Here is a 14,704-nt window from a genome sequence, read left to right as displayed (position 1 = left end):
GCGCCTTTCTCTCCCGGCGCCCAAAGCGCGCGCGAACGCGCAGCCTTCTGGGAAGTGTGGTTTTACGGGGCGACGTGCGAGGCGCAGGTAACTCGTCGCGGAGGCGGAGGAAGCTGGGAAATGTCGCTCCTGTGCGGGCTCCGTCCTCCGTCCGCCGCGCGGTAATCTCAGGCAGGCGGCGGAATTCCCCCCGGGTAGCGCCGTCCTCCCGACGGCGGCGGCCGCGGTCCTCTCTCTCCGCGGCCCCGCGTGTCAAGTACGCGGAGGGGCGGGCCCGGGATCCCCGGGGCCCGGGCTTCAGGGCCAGGGAGGGCCCGCCGGGGACTGAGGCAAGTGTGGGTCCCGGCAGGGCCTTGGCTCCCTGGGCCCGTCCGCCCGGTAAAAGGGGTGTCGCTTTGCAGCGTGCGCACCCAAAGAGAACCCGGTCCGCGTTGGTTCTTGGGCGACGCTCTTGCCTTGGTGCAGCCTCCCACAGACTGGCCCAGTACCGCCGAGTGTGTGTTCCCATCGTTTAGGAAAGGAACGCGGCATATGTCAATGTCTGTCTTGCGTAGTTGCGAAGACCCGACGAGCTCGTGACGTTATCACTGCTGTTTTGTGAGTCTGTCTCAAAAAAAAAAAAAAAAAAAAAAAAAAAAGAACGTCGTAGTCGGTTTCACACGCCGCTGGCACCTGGTGAACGTGCGGCGGAACGCTCTGCTGGTTCCGGGGGAGAATGCGGCCCTAGCAGGTGATTCCCGGTGTGCTTTTCCTTGCAGATGTGTCCCAGCGCTGCAGGATAAGCCTCGGTTCTTTTCATGGCTCCTTTTTGTGTGTGTTCTTGATCTGCCTTCTCAGGACACTACTCTTCTCTAAGACAAGAGCCTGGGAAGGAGGACTGTGTTGACAAGTCATGTTCCAGGTAAGTCGTCGGTGTCCCACCCCCCGGATCTTCCCGAAACACCTTAGCAGGACTCTTGAATGTTTGCTTTGCGTCTCTTGCCGGTTCCTATTCCGTTTAGGGACCGAATGGATGATTCCTCTCACTGTAGCAAAGGTTGCAGCCCCCAGAAGAGCTCCAAAGTGCTGTCTCCTCTCATTGCTCCTGTCTTCTACCATTTTTCTGCTCCAAGTCTCTGTTTGAGCAAAATTTTTGTTTTTATTAAAATTCAAAAATTCAGGTTTGGAATTTTGGGTTATTTGCTTTCTGGTTGTCAAAGCGGTATTTTGTGGTCTCAGTTAGTGGTAGATCAATCCTTTCAGTTGTTCAAGTCACGAGCTGTTTGGAGTCCTCTTCGATTCTTTCCTTTCTCTTATGACTTACATTCAGACACTCTAGTTGGATCTAAAACACAGGATATACACAGAATCCGACCAACGGTTACACCGTCACAGCCACCACCACTGTCACCGTCCTGTCGTTCCTCAGCTTAAAATTCTTCCTTTGGGCAGCCCAGGTGGCTCAGCGGTTTAGCGCCGCCTTCAGCCCAGGGCCTGATCCTGGAGACCGGGGATGGAGTCTCACGTCTGGCTCCCTGCATGGAGCCTGCTTGCTTCTCTCTCTGCTTGTGTCTCTGCCCCTGTCTCTCTCTCTGTGTCTCTCATGAATGAATGAATGAATGAATGGATGGATGAATGAATGAATAAATAAATAAATAAATAAATAAATAAATAAAATCTTTAAAAAAAAAATAAAATAAAATTCTTTCTTTGCCCTAACTCAGACGTTAGAGTTCTACAGTGACTTAAGCTTTGTGCAGTTAGGATTTTACCTCTCTGATCTCATCTTCCGTGTCCCCTTGTTCCCTGTGAGCTCTAGCCACTGGCTACTGCTTCCAGGCCTTGGAAATTGCTGTACCCTCTGCTTGGAACAGTCTTCCCCCAGATCGGTACAAGCTTGCATTCTTTCCTCCTTCACAGCTTTGCTCTGTGGTTACTTTCTCAGTAAAACTTCCCTGCAGTCAACTTTTTCTAACAATCCCTTCTCCTCCTCACTACTTTGTTGTTTTCCGGCAGTGATTATCACTCACTAGATAGTACACTCTTTGTTTAGTAAACAGAGTTGTCATTGTTTGTGTCTTCCTTCTGGGAGGGATTTTTTTTTCTTTTTTGTTGACTGTTTTCAGTACCCAGAGTGGTATCTGGTACAAAACAGATGCTTAGTAAATAGTTGTTGACTGAATAAGCTTTGAAAAAATGGTGGGTAGAACCATGGGGTGGAAGGTGAAGCGTGCACAGAAGGCACTAGTGGCATATGTGCATGTTGGGCAGAGTCTGGTTTCCTGGGAATATTACATAACTAGAATTGAAAAACTACTTTTTTTTTTTAAAGTAAAAACTAAAGTGAACTAGTTCCCAAAATCGTTCATTGATTCATTTTTTTAAAAGATGTATTTATTTATTTATTTTTATGATAGTCACAGAGAGAGAGAGAGAGAGAGAGAGAGGGGCAGAGACACAGGCAGAGGGAGAAGCAGGCTCCATGCACCGGGAGCCCGATGTGGGATTCGATCCCGGGTCTCCAGGATCGCGCCCTGGGCCAAAGGCAGGCGCCAAACCGCTGCGCCACCCAGGGATTCCTATTTATTTAATTTAGAGAGAGAAAGAGCATGAGTGAGAGTGGGGCGGCGAGGGGCAGAAGGAGAGGAAGGGAGAGGAAGAGAAAGAATCTCAAGGAGCCTCCTCACTGAGTGTGGAACCTGAGTCTCTATTCCAGGACTCTGAAATCATGACCTGAGCCAAAATCAGGAGTTGGATCCTTAACCGACTGAACTATCCAAACGCCCTTGATTCATTTTGTAGACCCTTATGAAGTACCTGTTAGGAAGAATCATACGTGGGTTTGAGTGTACACTGACGTGTAGGACTTTATGATGTAGGGCAATACTGAGAGATCTTTCTACAGTGGTGGAGGTGTTCTTTATGTGTGCTGTCCAGTATGGTAGCCACCAGCTCCATATGATTTGAGTCCTTGAACCATGACTAAAGTGACCCAGGAACTGAATTTTAAATCTTTTAAAATTTTTATTGATTTAAACTTATATAGCCAAATGTGGCTACTGAGTGACTTTATTGAGCAGTACAGGGCTGGTAGAAAAGTAGGAAAGCATAAGAAATTAAGATAAGTGCTGGGGCAAATATCCTAAATTCTTCTGGGCACAAAGATGAATGAACATCCCAGGTAGCCCACGCATTGAAGGGGAAGAAAGAGTTGACACATCCCTGGGGAAGCAAGGCTGGAACTGGTTTTGGTGGCCCGTGGAACCAGGGAGGCAGAGATAGAAGTGAAGTTACACTAAACTCTGAGGGAACACCTTAAGTATAGGTAGAATAAGAAAAAAAAAAAGAGAATCTTTTAGGGAACTGGAAACATTTTCTAAAGGGGTGGTTCTCAAACAGGGGTGATTTTGTCCCTCTTAGCCCTATCCATAGGGGACATTTGATAATGTCTGGAGACATTTTTGGTTGTCACAGCCTGGGCAGGGGGAGGACGGAATTGGCTACTAGTGTCTAATGGGTAGAGGCTAGGAATGCCACTAACTATGTAGAACTATACATTCTACAAGGCACAGGGACAGCTCCCACAACAAAGAACTAACTAACTTAAAATGTCAATGCCAAGGTTAAGAAGCCCTGGTCTAAGTAAAGAACAAAGGGTATCTATTAATCAGATTACGTGAGTTTTCTTTTTTAGACTTAAAATACAATGGTGTTCATCAATATGTGTTCAAAACTGAAAATATGAAATATCTTTGCATTGGTGGAGTAAAATATAGTGTCATGCATTAACAATACTGATTTTTAAAAGAAGATTGATTGATTTTAGAGAGAGAGTATGCATGCATGCACGGGAGGGGAAGGGCAGAGGGAGAAGGCAAGAGCAAATCCCAAGCAGGCTCCCCACTGAGTGTGCAGCCTGATGTGTGTGAGGCTCAATCTCACCAATCTGAGATCATGACCTGAGCTGAAGTCAAGAGTTGGATGCTTAGCCAACTGAGCCACCCAGGCACCCCTTAGTATTGATTTTTAAATCTGATTTATCAAAGTGGGATTTGTAAAAACCAATCATTTGAAACCATTGCGGAAAGTAGGAAAAGATTGGAAACTTTGAAATTCATATAAGGCTAGCATAACCTTAATACCTGGGTAAGAGTAAGTACAAATGGAAAAAGAAATTTTCCCTCATGCCGAAAGGGAAGAACTTTTTCTTCCCCCTTTTATTAGAATATTTCCTTTGAGGAAAACTTGTAACTGTAAACATGTTCTCTGTCCCTTTGAGATGCTTGTGAATCTTTTTCAAAGCTAAATAAGGCTCTGCCAATTTTTCAGGGCAGTAAAGTCTTTAAGGCCTTGGAGCCATCTCTTTGAAATGAAAACATGAAGGACGCTGCACCTCTATCTCCCTGTCTGTGTGGGAGCTTAGCCTAGGCTCCTGGCTTCCAAGTTCTAACTACCCATTTGTCATACAGATGGGCGAAGTTTTATTTTTCTTGGGGCAAAAGCAATTAACACTACTGGCCACTCCAATTACCAGGTGAATTTAGGATTAAATGTATTTGCAAATGATGATGCCTAGTCCGCCTACTTGAGGACAAGTTATTATTTATTTTGAAAACATCTATATAGTGGGTTATACATGCCTGGTTTTATAAGGGTGGGATTTCTTTCTGTCTTTGCATTCTCATTAGTGATTGCCTATGAAGTGTGTTACAGTCTACTGTAATGCTTATTCAGTAGCAAAACTGTTCTCTTTTTGACATTGTGGAGAGGATTTTCTGCTTGGCAGATTCTTAATAGTTTCCCAACACCTGACAAAGGTAAATTCCCTTTTTATGTATTTATTTATTTTAAAGATTTTATTTATTTATTCATGAGAGACACACACAGAAGAGACATAGGCAGAGGGAGAAGCAGGCTTCCTGTAGGGAACCTGATGCGGAACTTGATCCCAGGACCCCAGGATCACGACCTGAGCCCAAGGCAGACATTCAACCACTGAGCCACCCAGGTGCCCTAAATTCCCTCTTTAAAACCAAAAACCAATATCGCTAATGAACATACATGCAAAATATCCAAATAAAGTAATAGAATATTGAATCAACCACTCTTGGAATGAAAAATTTATCACAACCAATGTCTGTTTCACCAATGAAAGATAGTAATAATGCCATTTAAATGCCTACGTTTTTTGTACATATTATAATTCGACTAACAAACTATTACTGTATGTTTAAGCTTTTTCTAAAGTTTTGCTATTTTAAATAATATCATGAGTTGGTACTATTGCCTTAGAATATTTTTCTTGGGATCCCTGGGTGGCGCAGCGGTTTGGCGCCTGCCTTTGGCCCAGGGCGCGATCCTGGAGACCCGGGATCGAATCCCATGTCGGGCTCCCGGTGCATGGAGCCTGTTTCTCCCTCTGCCTGTGTCTCTGCCTCTCTCTCTCTCTCTCTCTGTGTGACTATCATAAATAAATAAAAATTAAAAAAAAAAAAAATATTTTTCTTGAAATGTGTCCTCTAATTCTTTGCCCTACTTTAAGGTCCAATTCAGGGACTGCCTATGGCATGAAACTATTTTAGTCCTCTTGCCCAGGAGTCTCAAATTATTTTAATTATAGATTATCATACAAGGTTTAATTATATACCATAAATGGTTTTTGTTTATTAATTTAGTTATGTATGTAGGACCTGGGTGGCTTGGTCAGTTGTGTCTGCCTTCTGCTCAGGTCATGATCCTGGTGGGATCATGCCTCGCGATCGGCTCCCTGCTCACTGGGTGGGCCTACTTATCCCTTTCCCTTTGCCACCCTGGCTTGTGTTTCTCCCTCTCACTCTCTGTCTCAAATAAAATCTTAAAAATAAATAAGTTCTATATGTGTCTGTATTTAAAAGTGTCTTTTATGAATTTATTGGATCATTTTTTCAGCCTCAGTGGATCATCATTTTTTATTTACTCATCATGTAAACTATAAAAAACACAATAAGCACTTGGCTATATACTGTCAAATGTTCAATGCTGCTTTTTAAAAATTTTAGAATTCTTCCTTTGACAGAATGAACTCTCCTGAAGCAAAGTGCTTGTATTTGTCTTTTACCGTTATTATAAAACAATGCCAAACATGTAATCATCCAATTACTACTTAACTTAGATCAGATTCCTGATCATTGCCACAACTACTGAATCTTATTCCCTTTCTTCTATAGCCAGGGTAATTTTACCCCTTAACCAGTGACAGAAGTGGCCTTGGCTGTGATTGAGCCTAAATATGTTTGCTATTTCAGGTGACATTTAGTGATGTGGCCATAGACTTCTCTCATGAAGAGTGGGGATGGCTAGATTCTGCTCAGAGGGATTTATACAAGGATGTGATGGTCCAGAATTATGAGAACCTGATTTCTGTAGGTAAGCATATCTCCCTCTTCACCCCCAATGAGGGAAATCTTCTGTTACTCAGAATTGCTAGAAATTCTCTTGAGTAAATGGCTGAAATTTTATTTCATGTTCCCAAGGATGTGTAGAGTTCTTTTGTGCCCTCCCTGAAGCTCGTCTTCCCATTTCAGTGACCATCCTTCAAAACTGCCTTTGGTTCCTTTTATGATGGTGGCCTCTCCTCCATGAGGACCACAGTTTAAACAGGTTTTATATTTTTCCTGTAAGCAGGTCTTTCCATACCTAAGCCATATTTGATCAGTTTACTGGAGGATGGGAAAGAACCTTGGATGGTGGAGAAAAAAACGTCAAAAGGTATGTTTCCAGATAAGTCATGGAGAATCAGGCAAGAGAGGTCTTTGTTAAACATCCTTGTAGAAAGTATGGAGGTATTTTAGGATATTTTAGGGATACTGTCTTCAGAGATCCCAAATGTCACAAAGTGAGGGATCCTTACTTAGATTTTAAAACAGCCATTCTTCCATCCCAAATTATTATCTTTATTTATTATGTTATCTGATCAAAAGTGAAGGTTTTTGCCATCATAATAATTCAAATTGTTATTTTATTTGAAACAAAATAAAGAAAGTTGTTCTTTTTAAGACCACCTAGGGAAAAATGTACCAATGATTTTAGGTGAAGAAAGGCTGTCAGAAGGGAAATTACTTTCCCCTAAAACTGAGCTTCAGAGATCACATGTGAACATAAGTATTAGAGGAAGTAAAGAATGTATAAAAAAATTTCTAGGAACAATCTTTCCTAGTGTCCAGTACATAATATGATTTTAAACAGACCCTACACAAAGCCTAATAAATCTTTCAGAGGTGATAAAGAATATTGTGTTCATTGTTAACTTTTTAATGTACTTACTACTATATAAATTGTACATTTTAAGCATGCTAATCTGACAGCACATTGAGATTAATTGAAGGTTGGAGAACCAAGGCTGTGAGACAAAATGTGGTCTTTTACATAAATGTAGGTACAGAATAGAATGTTGGGTTGGAATCCAGAATACTTGTGTGGTGTTTTTCTGATAGTATCATTTTTATTCCACATATTGATTGCCTGTATTTAACTCATTTCCCTTATTACACTCTGTTCCCATCTTTGTGAGCTGTCTCTATTCTCTGCTCCATTTGAACTTTGTTCAGAAATTATTGAATATATGAGAATTGTCAGTCATGTACTTTTTGGGGGTGGAGATGTGCTCTATTTTTTTTTTTTTAATCTCTTTTTCTTACCATAGAAGTTTCTTTTCAAGAAGTACAGAAAAAGCAGTGTTTTGCTTTCTTGATATATTTCAGATTGGGAATCAAGATGGGAAAACAAGGAATTACTAATGAAGGAGGATATTTATGATGAAGATTCACCCCAAATGGTAAAAATAGAAAAAGCTGTAAAACAGAGTCATGAATTTTCAGATTTTAACAACGACTGGGAATATATAGATGGGACGCATGAAAATCAGGTAGAACATTTCAGACCAGTGACCCTCACCTTTAGAGAAAGTACCACTGGGGAAAGTGTTTACAAATACGATGCATTTAGAAGTATCTTCCATTTAAAATCTATTCTTTCTGAACCACAGAGAATTTCTGCTGAAGGGAAATCACATAAACATGATATATTTAAGAAGAGCTTACCAAAAAGATCTGTTACAAAAAATGAGGAGATCAATGGTGGTGAAAAGAAACTTTTGAATTCTAAAGAAAGTATGGCAGCTTTCAGCCAGAGCACATCTCTTACCCTTGATGAGACTTATAATAGAGAAAAAGTCTATACATGCAACGAATGTGGGAAAGCCTTTGGCAAACAATCAATCCTTAATCGCCATTGGAGAATTCATACAGGAGAGAAACCATATGAATGCCATGAATGTGGGAAGACTTTTAGCCATGGCTCATCCCTAACTCGACATCAGATAAGTCACAGTGGAGAGAAACCTTACAAATGTATCGAATGTGGGAAGGCCTTTAGCCATGTGTCCTCACTTACTAATCATCAGAGTACTCACACTGGAGAGAAACCATATGAATGTATGAACTGTGGAAAGTCATTTAGTCGTGTTTCACATCTCATTGAACATCTGAGAATTCATACACAAGAAAAACTGTATGAGTGTCGAATATGTGAGAAAGCCTTCATTCATAGGTCATCTCTCATTCACCATCAGAAAATTCATACTGGAGAGAAACCTTATGAATGTAGTGAATGTGGAAAAGCCTTTTGCTGTAGTTCACACCTTACTCGACATCAAAGAATTCACACCATAGAGAAACAATTTGAATGTAACAAATGTCTCAAAGTCTTTAGCAGCTTATCATTTCTTATTCAGCATCAGAGTATTCATAATGAAGAAAAACCTTTCGAATGTCAAAAATGCAGGAAATCCTTCAACCAGCCAGAATCCCTGAATATGCATTTAAGGAATCACTCTCGATTGAAACCGTATGAATGCAGCATTTGTGGGAAAGCCTTCAGTCATAGGTCATCCTTGCTTCAACATCACAGAATTCACACTGGAGAGAAGCCCTATGAATGTATTAAATGTGGGAAGACTTTCAGCTGTAGTTCAAATCTTACTGTACATCAGAGAATTCATACTGGAGAAAAGCCATATAAATGTAACGAATGTGGGAAAGCTTTTAGCAAAGGCTCAAATCTTACTGCCCATCAGAGAATACATAATGGAGGTAAACCCAGTAGTGCACTAAGTGTAGAAAAGCCTCTAGGCCACGTGAATCATTATACATGTGAAAAATCATACAAGAGAGAAACTGTATGAATGCAGTATTTGTCATAATACACTTCAGCCATAGATCTTTCCTGAAAATTTATACTGGAAAAAAGTCTTACGAATGTAATGAATATGGGAAGGTCTTTAGCCGGTGGTACAAGCCTTACTGTCCATCACAGTTCATACTGTAGAGAGAACATTTGTTGCCTTCATAGGAAAGTCTTTAGCCCATATTAAGCCCTTAATTGGTATAAGTAAGTCCACACTGGAGAAAAACCCAATATGTGTAACATGGGAATATGCATCTCTTCTTGAATACACATAGGAGGTAATATGCATCTCTTCTTGAATACACACAGGAGAGAAGGAAAACGAATATAAAAACTGGGAAGTCTCAAAGTGTATCCCTTATTCTATATCATCTCACACTGGAGAGAGCTCTAGGAGAAATGTAGCAAACCATTCACTAAGAGTTCTTATCTTGCTAGACATCAGAAGATTAATGCTAGAACAGCATGAAGGATGTAGGAATTATGTGTAAATCTTTCTTTGCAATAATGCTGTTTGTAAGCAGTTCTACAGGAGAGCAAATGAGTAGATTATAAATGAATATGCCTTTCTGATAGCAGTAAGCATGCAATTTTACTCAAGTCCTACATAGAAGTTTTGTTAGCTAATGGGCATGTAAAGATATTTAGTCAACCAGTGGATCCAGAAAATGTTTTTAAAGTTAAAAATTAAAGCTGCAAAAGAAGTAAAAGGTGGTGTGAATAAAGTTTTTGATCTCTAATAAAACCAATTTGTATATAATATACTCTCACTGTGACACTGATACTTCTTGCAAAATTTCCTACTTTCCTCTTGAAGAATTAAGCCTTACTGGGGCACCTGGGTGGCTCAGGTCGTGATCCCGGGGTCCTGGGATCAAGTCCCGCATCAGGTCCCCGCAGGGAGCTTGCTTCTCCCTCTGCCTATGTCTCTGCCTCTCTCTCTCTCTCTGTGTCTCTCATGAAAAAAATAAATAAAATCTTAAAAAAAAAAAAAAGAATTAAGCTTTACTATATCCTTTAGTGGGAGACTAGCTAAGGTAGAGAAAAATGGCCTGATCTGTGTTCTAAGAATACCATTATTTTGGTGTCTGTTTCACACATTTTAATTTTTACAAGTGTAGTGAGAACGTAATCAAGGAAAAGACTGTAAGAGATCAGAGCAGGCTTAATGGTTGATGTGCTTTGCAATCTGAATCCTAAAGGGTGAGTACTAATTGCATAGCTCTGTGCAGGCACATGCACTCTGGGAGTCATTCTAGGCAAAGTACACAGCTTGCTCTGTCACGTTTGCTGCATCTGGACTCCATGATCTAGTGTCTAGTGTCAAGTTCTGTGGCTTTGAGCTACTACCGCTGGCATCATTACTGATAACAGCAACAGTTACCTTCCCATGCTGGATTATAGTTAAGAGAGTTTACATTGAAATAAATAGTCCAGTGATTATTTTTCCTCCAGCCTGCCTACCAATTTTGAAAATAGTTACTTATAATAGATGTCTTTTTGAAATACTTGAGACCTTTTATTTTCTATACCAAACCCTGACAGATAATTATGGTTTGTAAAGAGGCTGGCTTCAAATAGTCTTAAGTTTTAGATAAATTGAATAATCTTGCTGGCTCCATGGTTTCCTATCTGTGACTAGGAAAGTGAAACATAACAACGATTAGCACTGTCTGGATGGACACTTGGAAGTAAAGGGCACTTATATAGCTTATATTTCAGGTTATGTTTTCTGGCATTTGATGTTGTAAGTAAATTATCTTAAAAAGGAATTGTATCACTGACATAATTCTGATGTGGAATGAGTGATAGGGTTTCCAACTTTAGACAAAATAGTCTGTTCTCATACATGAGCTACCTTAACTGAAAACCAGGAGGTAAAGCACATTCCATAGCAAGGTAGTGAGTTTGGAATGGGATGGTGAATTTTTAAATAGGGATTTATCCTTCCTTTGATTTAATTTTATTTATAAGATTTGGAAATTCTGCAGAATGTTGAAGGATCTTTGAGAGACAAGGAAGCATGGCATGGTATCAATTAAGAACCAGGGACGCCTGGGTGGCTTAGCGGTTGAGCATCTGCCTTTGGCTCAGGATGTGATCCTGGATTCCTGGAATTGAGTCCTGCATCGGGCTCCCTGCATGGAGGCTGCTTCTCCTCCCTCTGCCTGTGTCTCTGCCTCTCTTTCTGTGTCTCTCATGAATAAATAAAATCTTAAAAAGAAAAACAATTCAGAACCATTGTCATGAATAGACTGGCCACTATATATATACACAGTGGTAGGATAATGGCAAGCTTTCTGTTTCTCCCATTCTCTGCTTTCTCTGCTCTCCCAAACACTGATACTACAAAGATGAAGTAGTACTTTAATCCCTAGATTTTATTTGCTTTTGCTACACAGTTTTATGTTATCTTGTTATTTTGAGAGGATTCACCCAAATATTCATACTTTGGCAATTAAGAAACATGAATACACATAACATTTTAAAATTCTTGATTTAAAGTGCCTTCGCAATGATACTAAACTAGGGGAAGAAAGCAAGAGTTGAATATAGTGAAGGACTTAAAGAAGAGTATATTATCCTGTTGGAAGATTGGGCTAAGATCATGATGTTACAGTGTCACTGATGGAGAATCGTACTGAGTCATGTCTGCTAACGATTTCTTGAGCATCTACTGTGAGCCAGATAAATAAGACACCCTACCATTTGAGAGCTCAAAAGAGTGTGTGTGACATGTATATGCCCATAAGTGTTACCTGGATATAAATCCAAGTTGCAAGTATACTGTCTTTATATGACTGGACGAATTACTTCACCATCTATAAATGGTGATGGTAACACCTCAGAGGATTATAATGAAGATAAGTAACTTAATTGGTATAAAATATTTACAGTGCCTGGTACTTCAAAAGCATTCAGTGAATATTACCTGTTAATTTCATCATCATCTTCACGTGGCTGCTTCATCTTTCTAATCTGTCAATCTAGTGGGCCTTCCTAATTGCTTGTCGCTCTTACCTACTTACTGTATCACTTTTTGGAGGTTCTTACAAGACACTCCTGTTTCCTTCCGAAAAATTCTCCTTTGGTATTTGAGCCATTTTCAGGAGAAATACATTTACCTACCCCAAATACTCCAAGGAGACACAAAGAGTAGCAGATAGGAGAAGGTGAGACAACTCACCTGGGCTACAGGAAGGTGCTCTAAAGATGTGTTTTGGAGAAAAGGCAGAATGAAGGAGGCATCAGGTCCTTCTATGGAGGAGAGATCAGGCTTTACCCAGTGAATTCAAAAGCCTAACAGCCTTCAGTATCACTTCTGAGTACAAGGTCCTCTAGGCTGAATGCAGCTCCTCTCACTGTCAAGTTATGACCATGTTATTGAATGTCACTGATGCCTGGAAAGTTAGAGCAGCTTCATTCGTTTTGTTAGATGTGATTAGAGCCTATTGTACAGTCACTGGTACAGATCCTGAGGGAACCAAGGCACTTACCACTGAACACTTCCTGGGAGACTAGTTCTGTGCTGGGTGCCAAAGGAGAGTCAGTAACTTTAAATAGGACTTTAAGCAGTTGTGGTAAGGGGGCGGAAATCTCTGATGAAGAAGCCATTGAATGACAAGACTGGGTGACTTGAGAGGCAAAGAAAGTAAGAGTTCTGGCATTAAAGGTAGGTAGGAAAAGAATTATAAACAATATAGTTAGCAGCAGCAACGGAGCCTCATGGTTGTATGTGCACCTAAATTGTATAATGTAACCTGCACTGTAAGCCAAGGGGTTAATATGCAGCATTCAAAAGCAATTCAATGTTTCCAGTTCTGCACCCAAATTCCTGGGGTTGAATCACCCCCTTGAAACTAGCAATTGCCTTCTATGGTTATACTTCAGAGATATTGCAGGTTTGGTGATAGAACTTCAATAAAGCAAGTATTGCAATGAAGTGAGTCCAATGAATGTTTTGGTTTCCCAGTGCATGTAAAAGTTATGTTTATACTACAGCCTATTAAGTATGTAATAGCATATTTTTTTAAAAAGTACATACTTTAATTGAAAAATACCTTTTTGCTAAAAGTGCTGAACAGTATCTGAGCTTCAGCAAGTTGTAATCTTTTTGCTGGTGGAGGATGTCTTTTGATGTTGAAGGCTACCGACTGATCAGGGTGGCAGTTGCTGAAGGTTGGGGTGGTGGTGGCAATTTCTTAAGATAGCAATGAAGTTTGCTGCATCAATTGACTTTTCCTTTCAAGAACGACTTCTTTGTATCATGAAGTGCTGTTTGATAGCATTCTACCCACAGTAAAACTTCTTTTAAAACTGAAGTCAATGGGATCCCTGGGTGGCGCAGCGGTTTGGCGCCTGCCTTTGGCCCAGGGCGCGATCCTGGAGACCCGGGATCGAATCCCACATCGGGCTCCCGGTGCATGGAGCCTGCTTCTCCCTCTGCCTGTGTCTCTGCCTCTCTCTCTCTCTTTGACTATCATAAATAAATAAAAAATTAAAAAAAAAACTGAAGTCAAAAAAAATAAAAATAAAAATAATACTGGAGTCAAACTTTGTTGCTGCTTTATCAACTAACTTATGTAATATTCTAAATCCTTTCCTATCATTTCAACAATCTTCGCCATCTTCACCAGGAGTAGACTCTGTTTTTAAGAAATCATCTTTGCTCATCCATTGGAAGCAACTCCTCAGCCTTTTTTTCACGAGATTGCAGCCATCCCCACATCCTCAGCCTCCACTTCTAATTCTAGTTATCTTGCTATTTCCACTGCGTTGCAGTTACTGAAGTCTTGAATCCCTCAAAGTCCTCTATGAGGATTGGAATCAACTTCTTCCAACTCCTGTTCATGTTGATATTGACCTCTTTCCATGAATTATGAATCATGAATGGCATCTAGAAGAGTGAATTCTTTCCAGAAGATTTTCTATTTAATTGGCCCAGATCTATCAGAGGAATCACTATCTATGGCAGCTATATAGCCTTACAAAATGTATTTCTTAAATAGTAAGACTTGAAGGGTGCCCAGGTGGCTCAGTCATTTAAGTGTCTGCCTTCAGTTCAGGTCACGATCTCAGGGTCCTGGGATAGAGCCCCGTGTTGGGCTCTCTGCTCAGCTGGAGTCTACTTGAGGGATTCTTTCCCTCTCTGCCCCTCCTTGCCCTTCCCCCAGCTCATACTCCTTTCTCACTCTCAAATAAATAAAATCTTTAAAAAGATTTTGAAAGTCAAAATTACTTCTTGATTCATGGGTTGCAGAATGGATATTGTGTTAGCAGTCATGAAAACATTAATCTCATTGTACACTTCCATCAGAGCTCTTGGGTAACCAGGTGCATTGTCAATATTTTGAAAATAATCTTTTTTTTCTGAGGAGTAGGTCCTAACAGTGGGCCTAAAATATTCAGTAGACCATGTTGTTAACAAATGGTTTACAAAGGCTATCATCCAGCCTTTGTTATTTTCATTTATAGAACACAAGCAGAGCAGATTTAACATAAT

At 40.5% G+C, this 14,704-nt stretch overlaps 1 protein-coding gene across 7 annotated transcripts; it reads left to right on the top strand.

The window, feature by feature from the left end:
* The first annotated feature begins 12 nt into the window (after nucleotides 1-12).
* On the top strand, nucleotides 13-13,525 carry ZNF181 (zinc finger protein 181). Of its 7 annotated transcripts, XM_041746113.1 has the most exons (6): nucleotides 94-597; nucleotides 759-901; nucleotides 6,264-6,384; nucleotides 6,640-6,726; nucleotides 7,719-7,882; nucleotides 8,003-13,525. In XM_041746113.1, the coding sequence occupies exons 2-6, from the start codon at nucleotides 893-895 to the stop codon at nucleotides 9,197-9,199; spliced, it is 1,578 nt and encodes a 525-aa protein (XP_041602047.1). In that variant the 5' UTR covers nucleotides 94-597; nucleotides 759-892; the 3' UTR covers nucleotides 9,200-13,525. The 7 variants fall into 7 exon arrangements, with proteins under 7 accessions (XP_041602044.1, XP_041602043.1, XP_041602047.1 ...); XM_041746110.1 differs by lacking the exon at nucleotides 94-597 and adding an exon at nucleotides 13-87 and having other exon boundaries at nucleotides 7,719-13,525; XM_041746109.1 differs by having other exon boundaries at nucleotides 71-161; nucleotides 7,719-13,525.
* The last annotated feature ends 1,179 nt before the right edge of the window (nucleotides 13,526-14,704 follow it).

Source organism: Vulpes lagopus, chromosome 2 (genome assembly GCF_018345385.1).
Source record: "Vulpes lagopus strain Blue_001 chromosome 2, ASM1834538v1, whole genome shotgun sequence".
Classification (NCBI taxonomy): domain Eukaryota; kingdom Metazoa; phylum Chordata; class Mammalia; order Carnivora; family Canidae; genus Vulpes; species Vulpes lagopus.
Note: the sequence above shows the minus strand (reverse complement) of the source record. Positions and strands in the feature narration are given on the sequence as shown.

What these genes read in the sequence shown, in the direction of transcription:
- ZNF181 (XM_041746110.1), top strand. An exon ending in TGAGAACCTGATTTCTGTAG is followed by an intron (nt 6,385 to 6,639) that starts GTAAGCATATCT and finishes TTTTCCTGTAAG; the next exon opens with CAGGTCTTTCCATACCTAAG. An exon ending in GGAGAAAAAAACGTCAAAAG is followed by an intron (nt 6,727 to 7,718) that starts GTATGTTTCCAG and finishes GATATATTTCAG; the next exon opens with ATTGGGAATCAAGATGGGAA.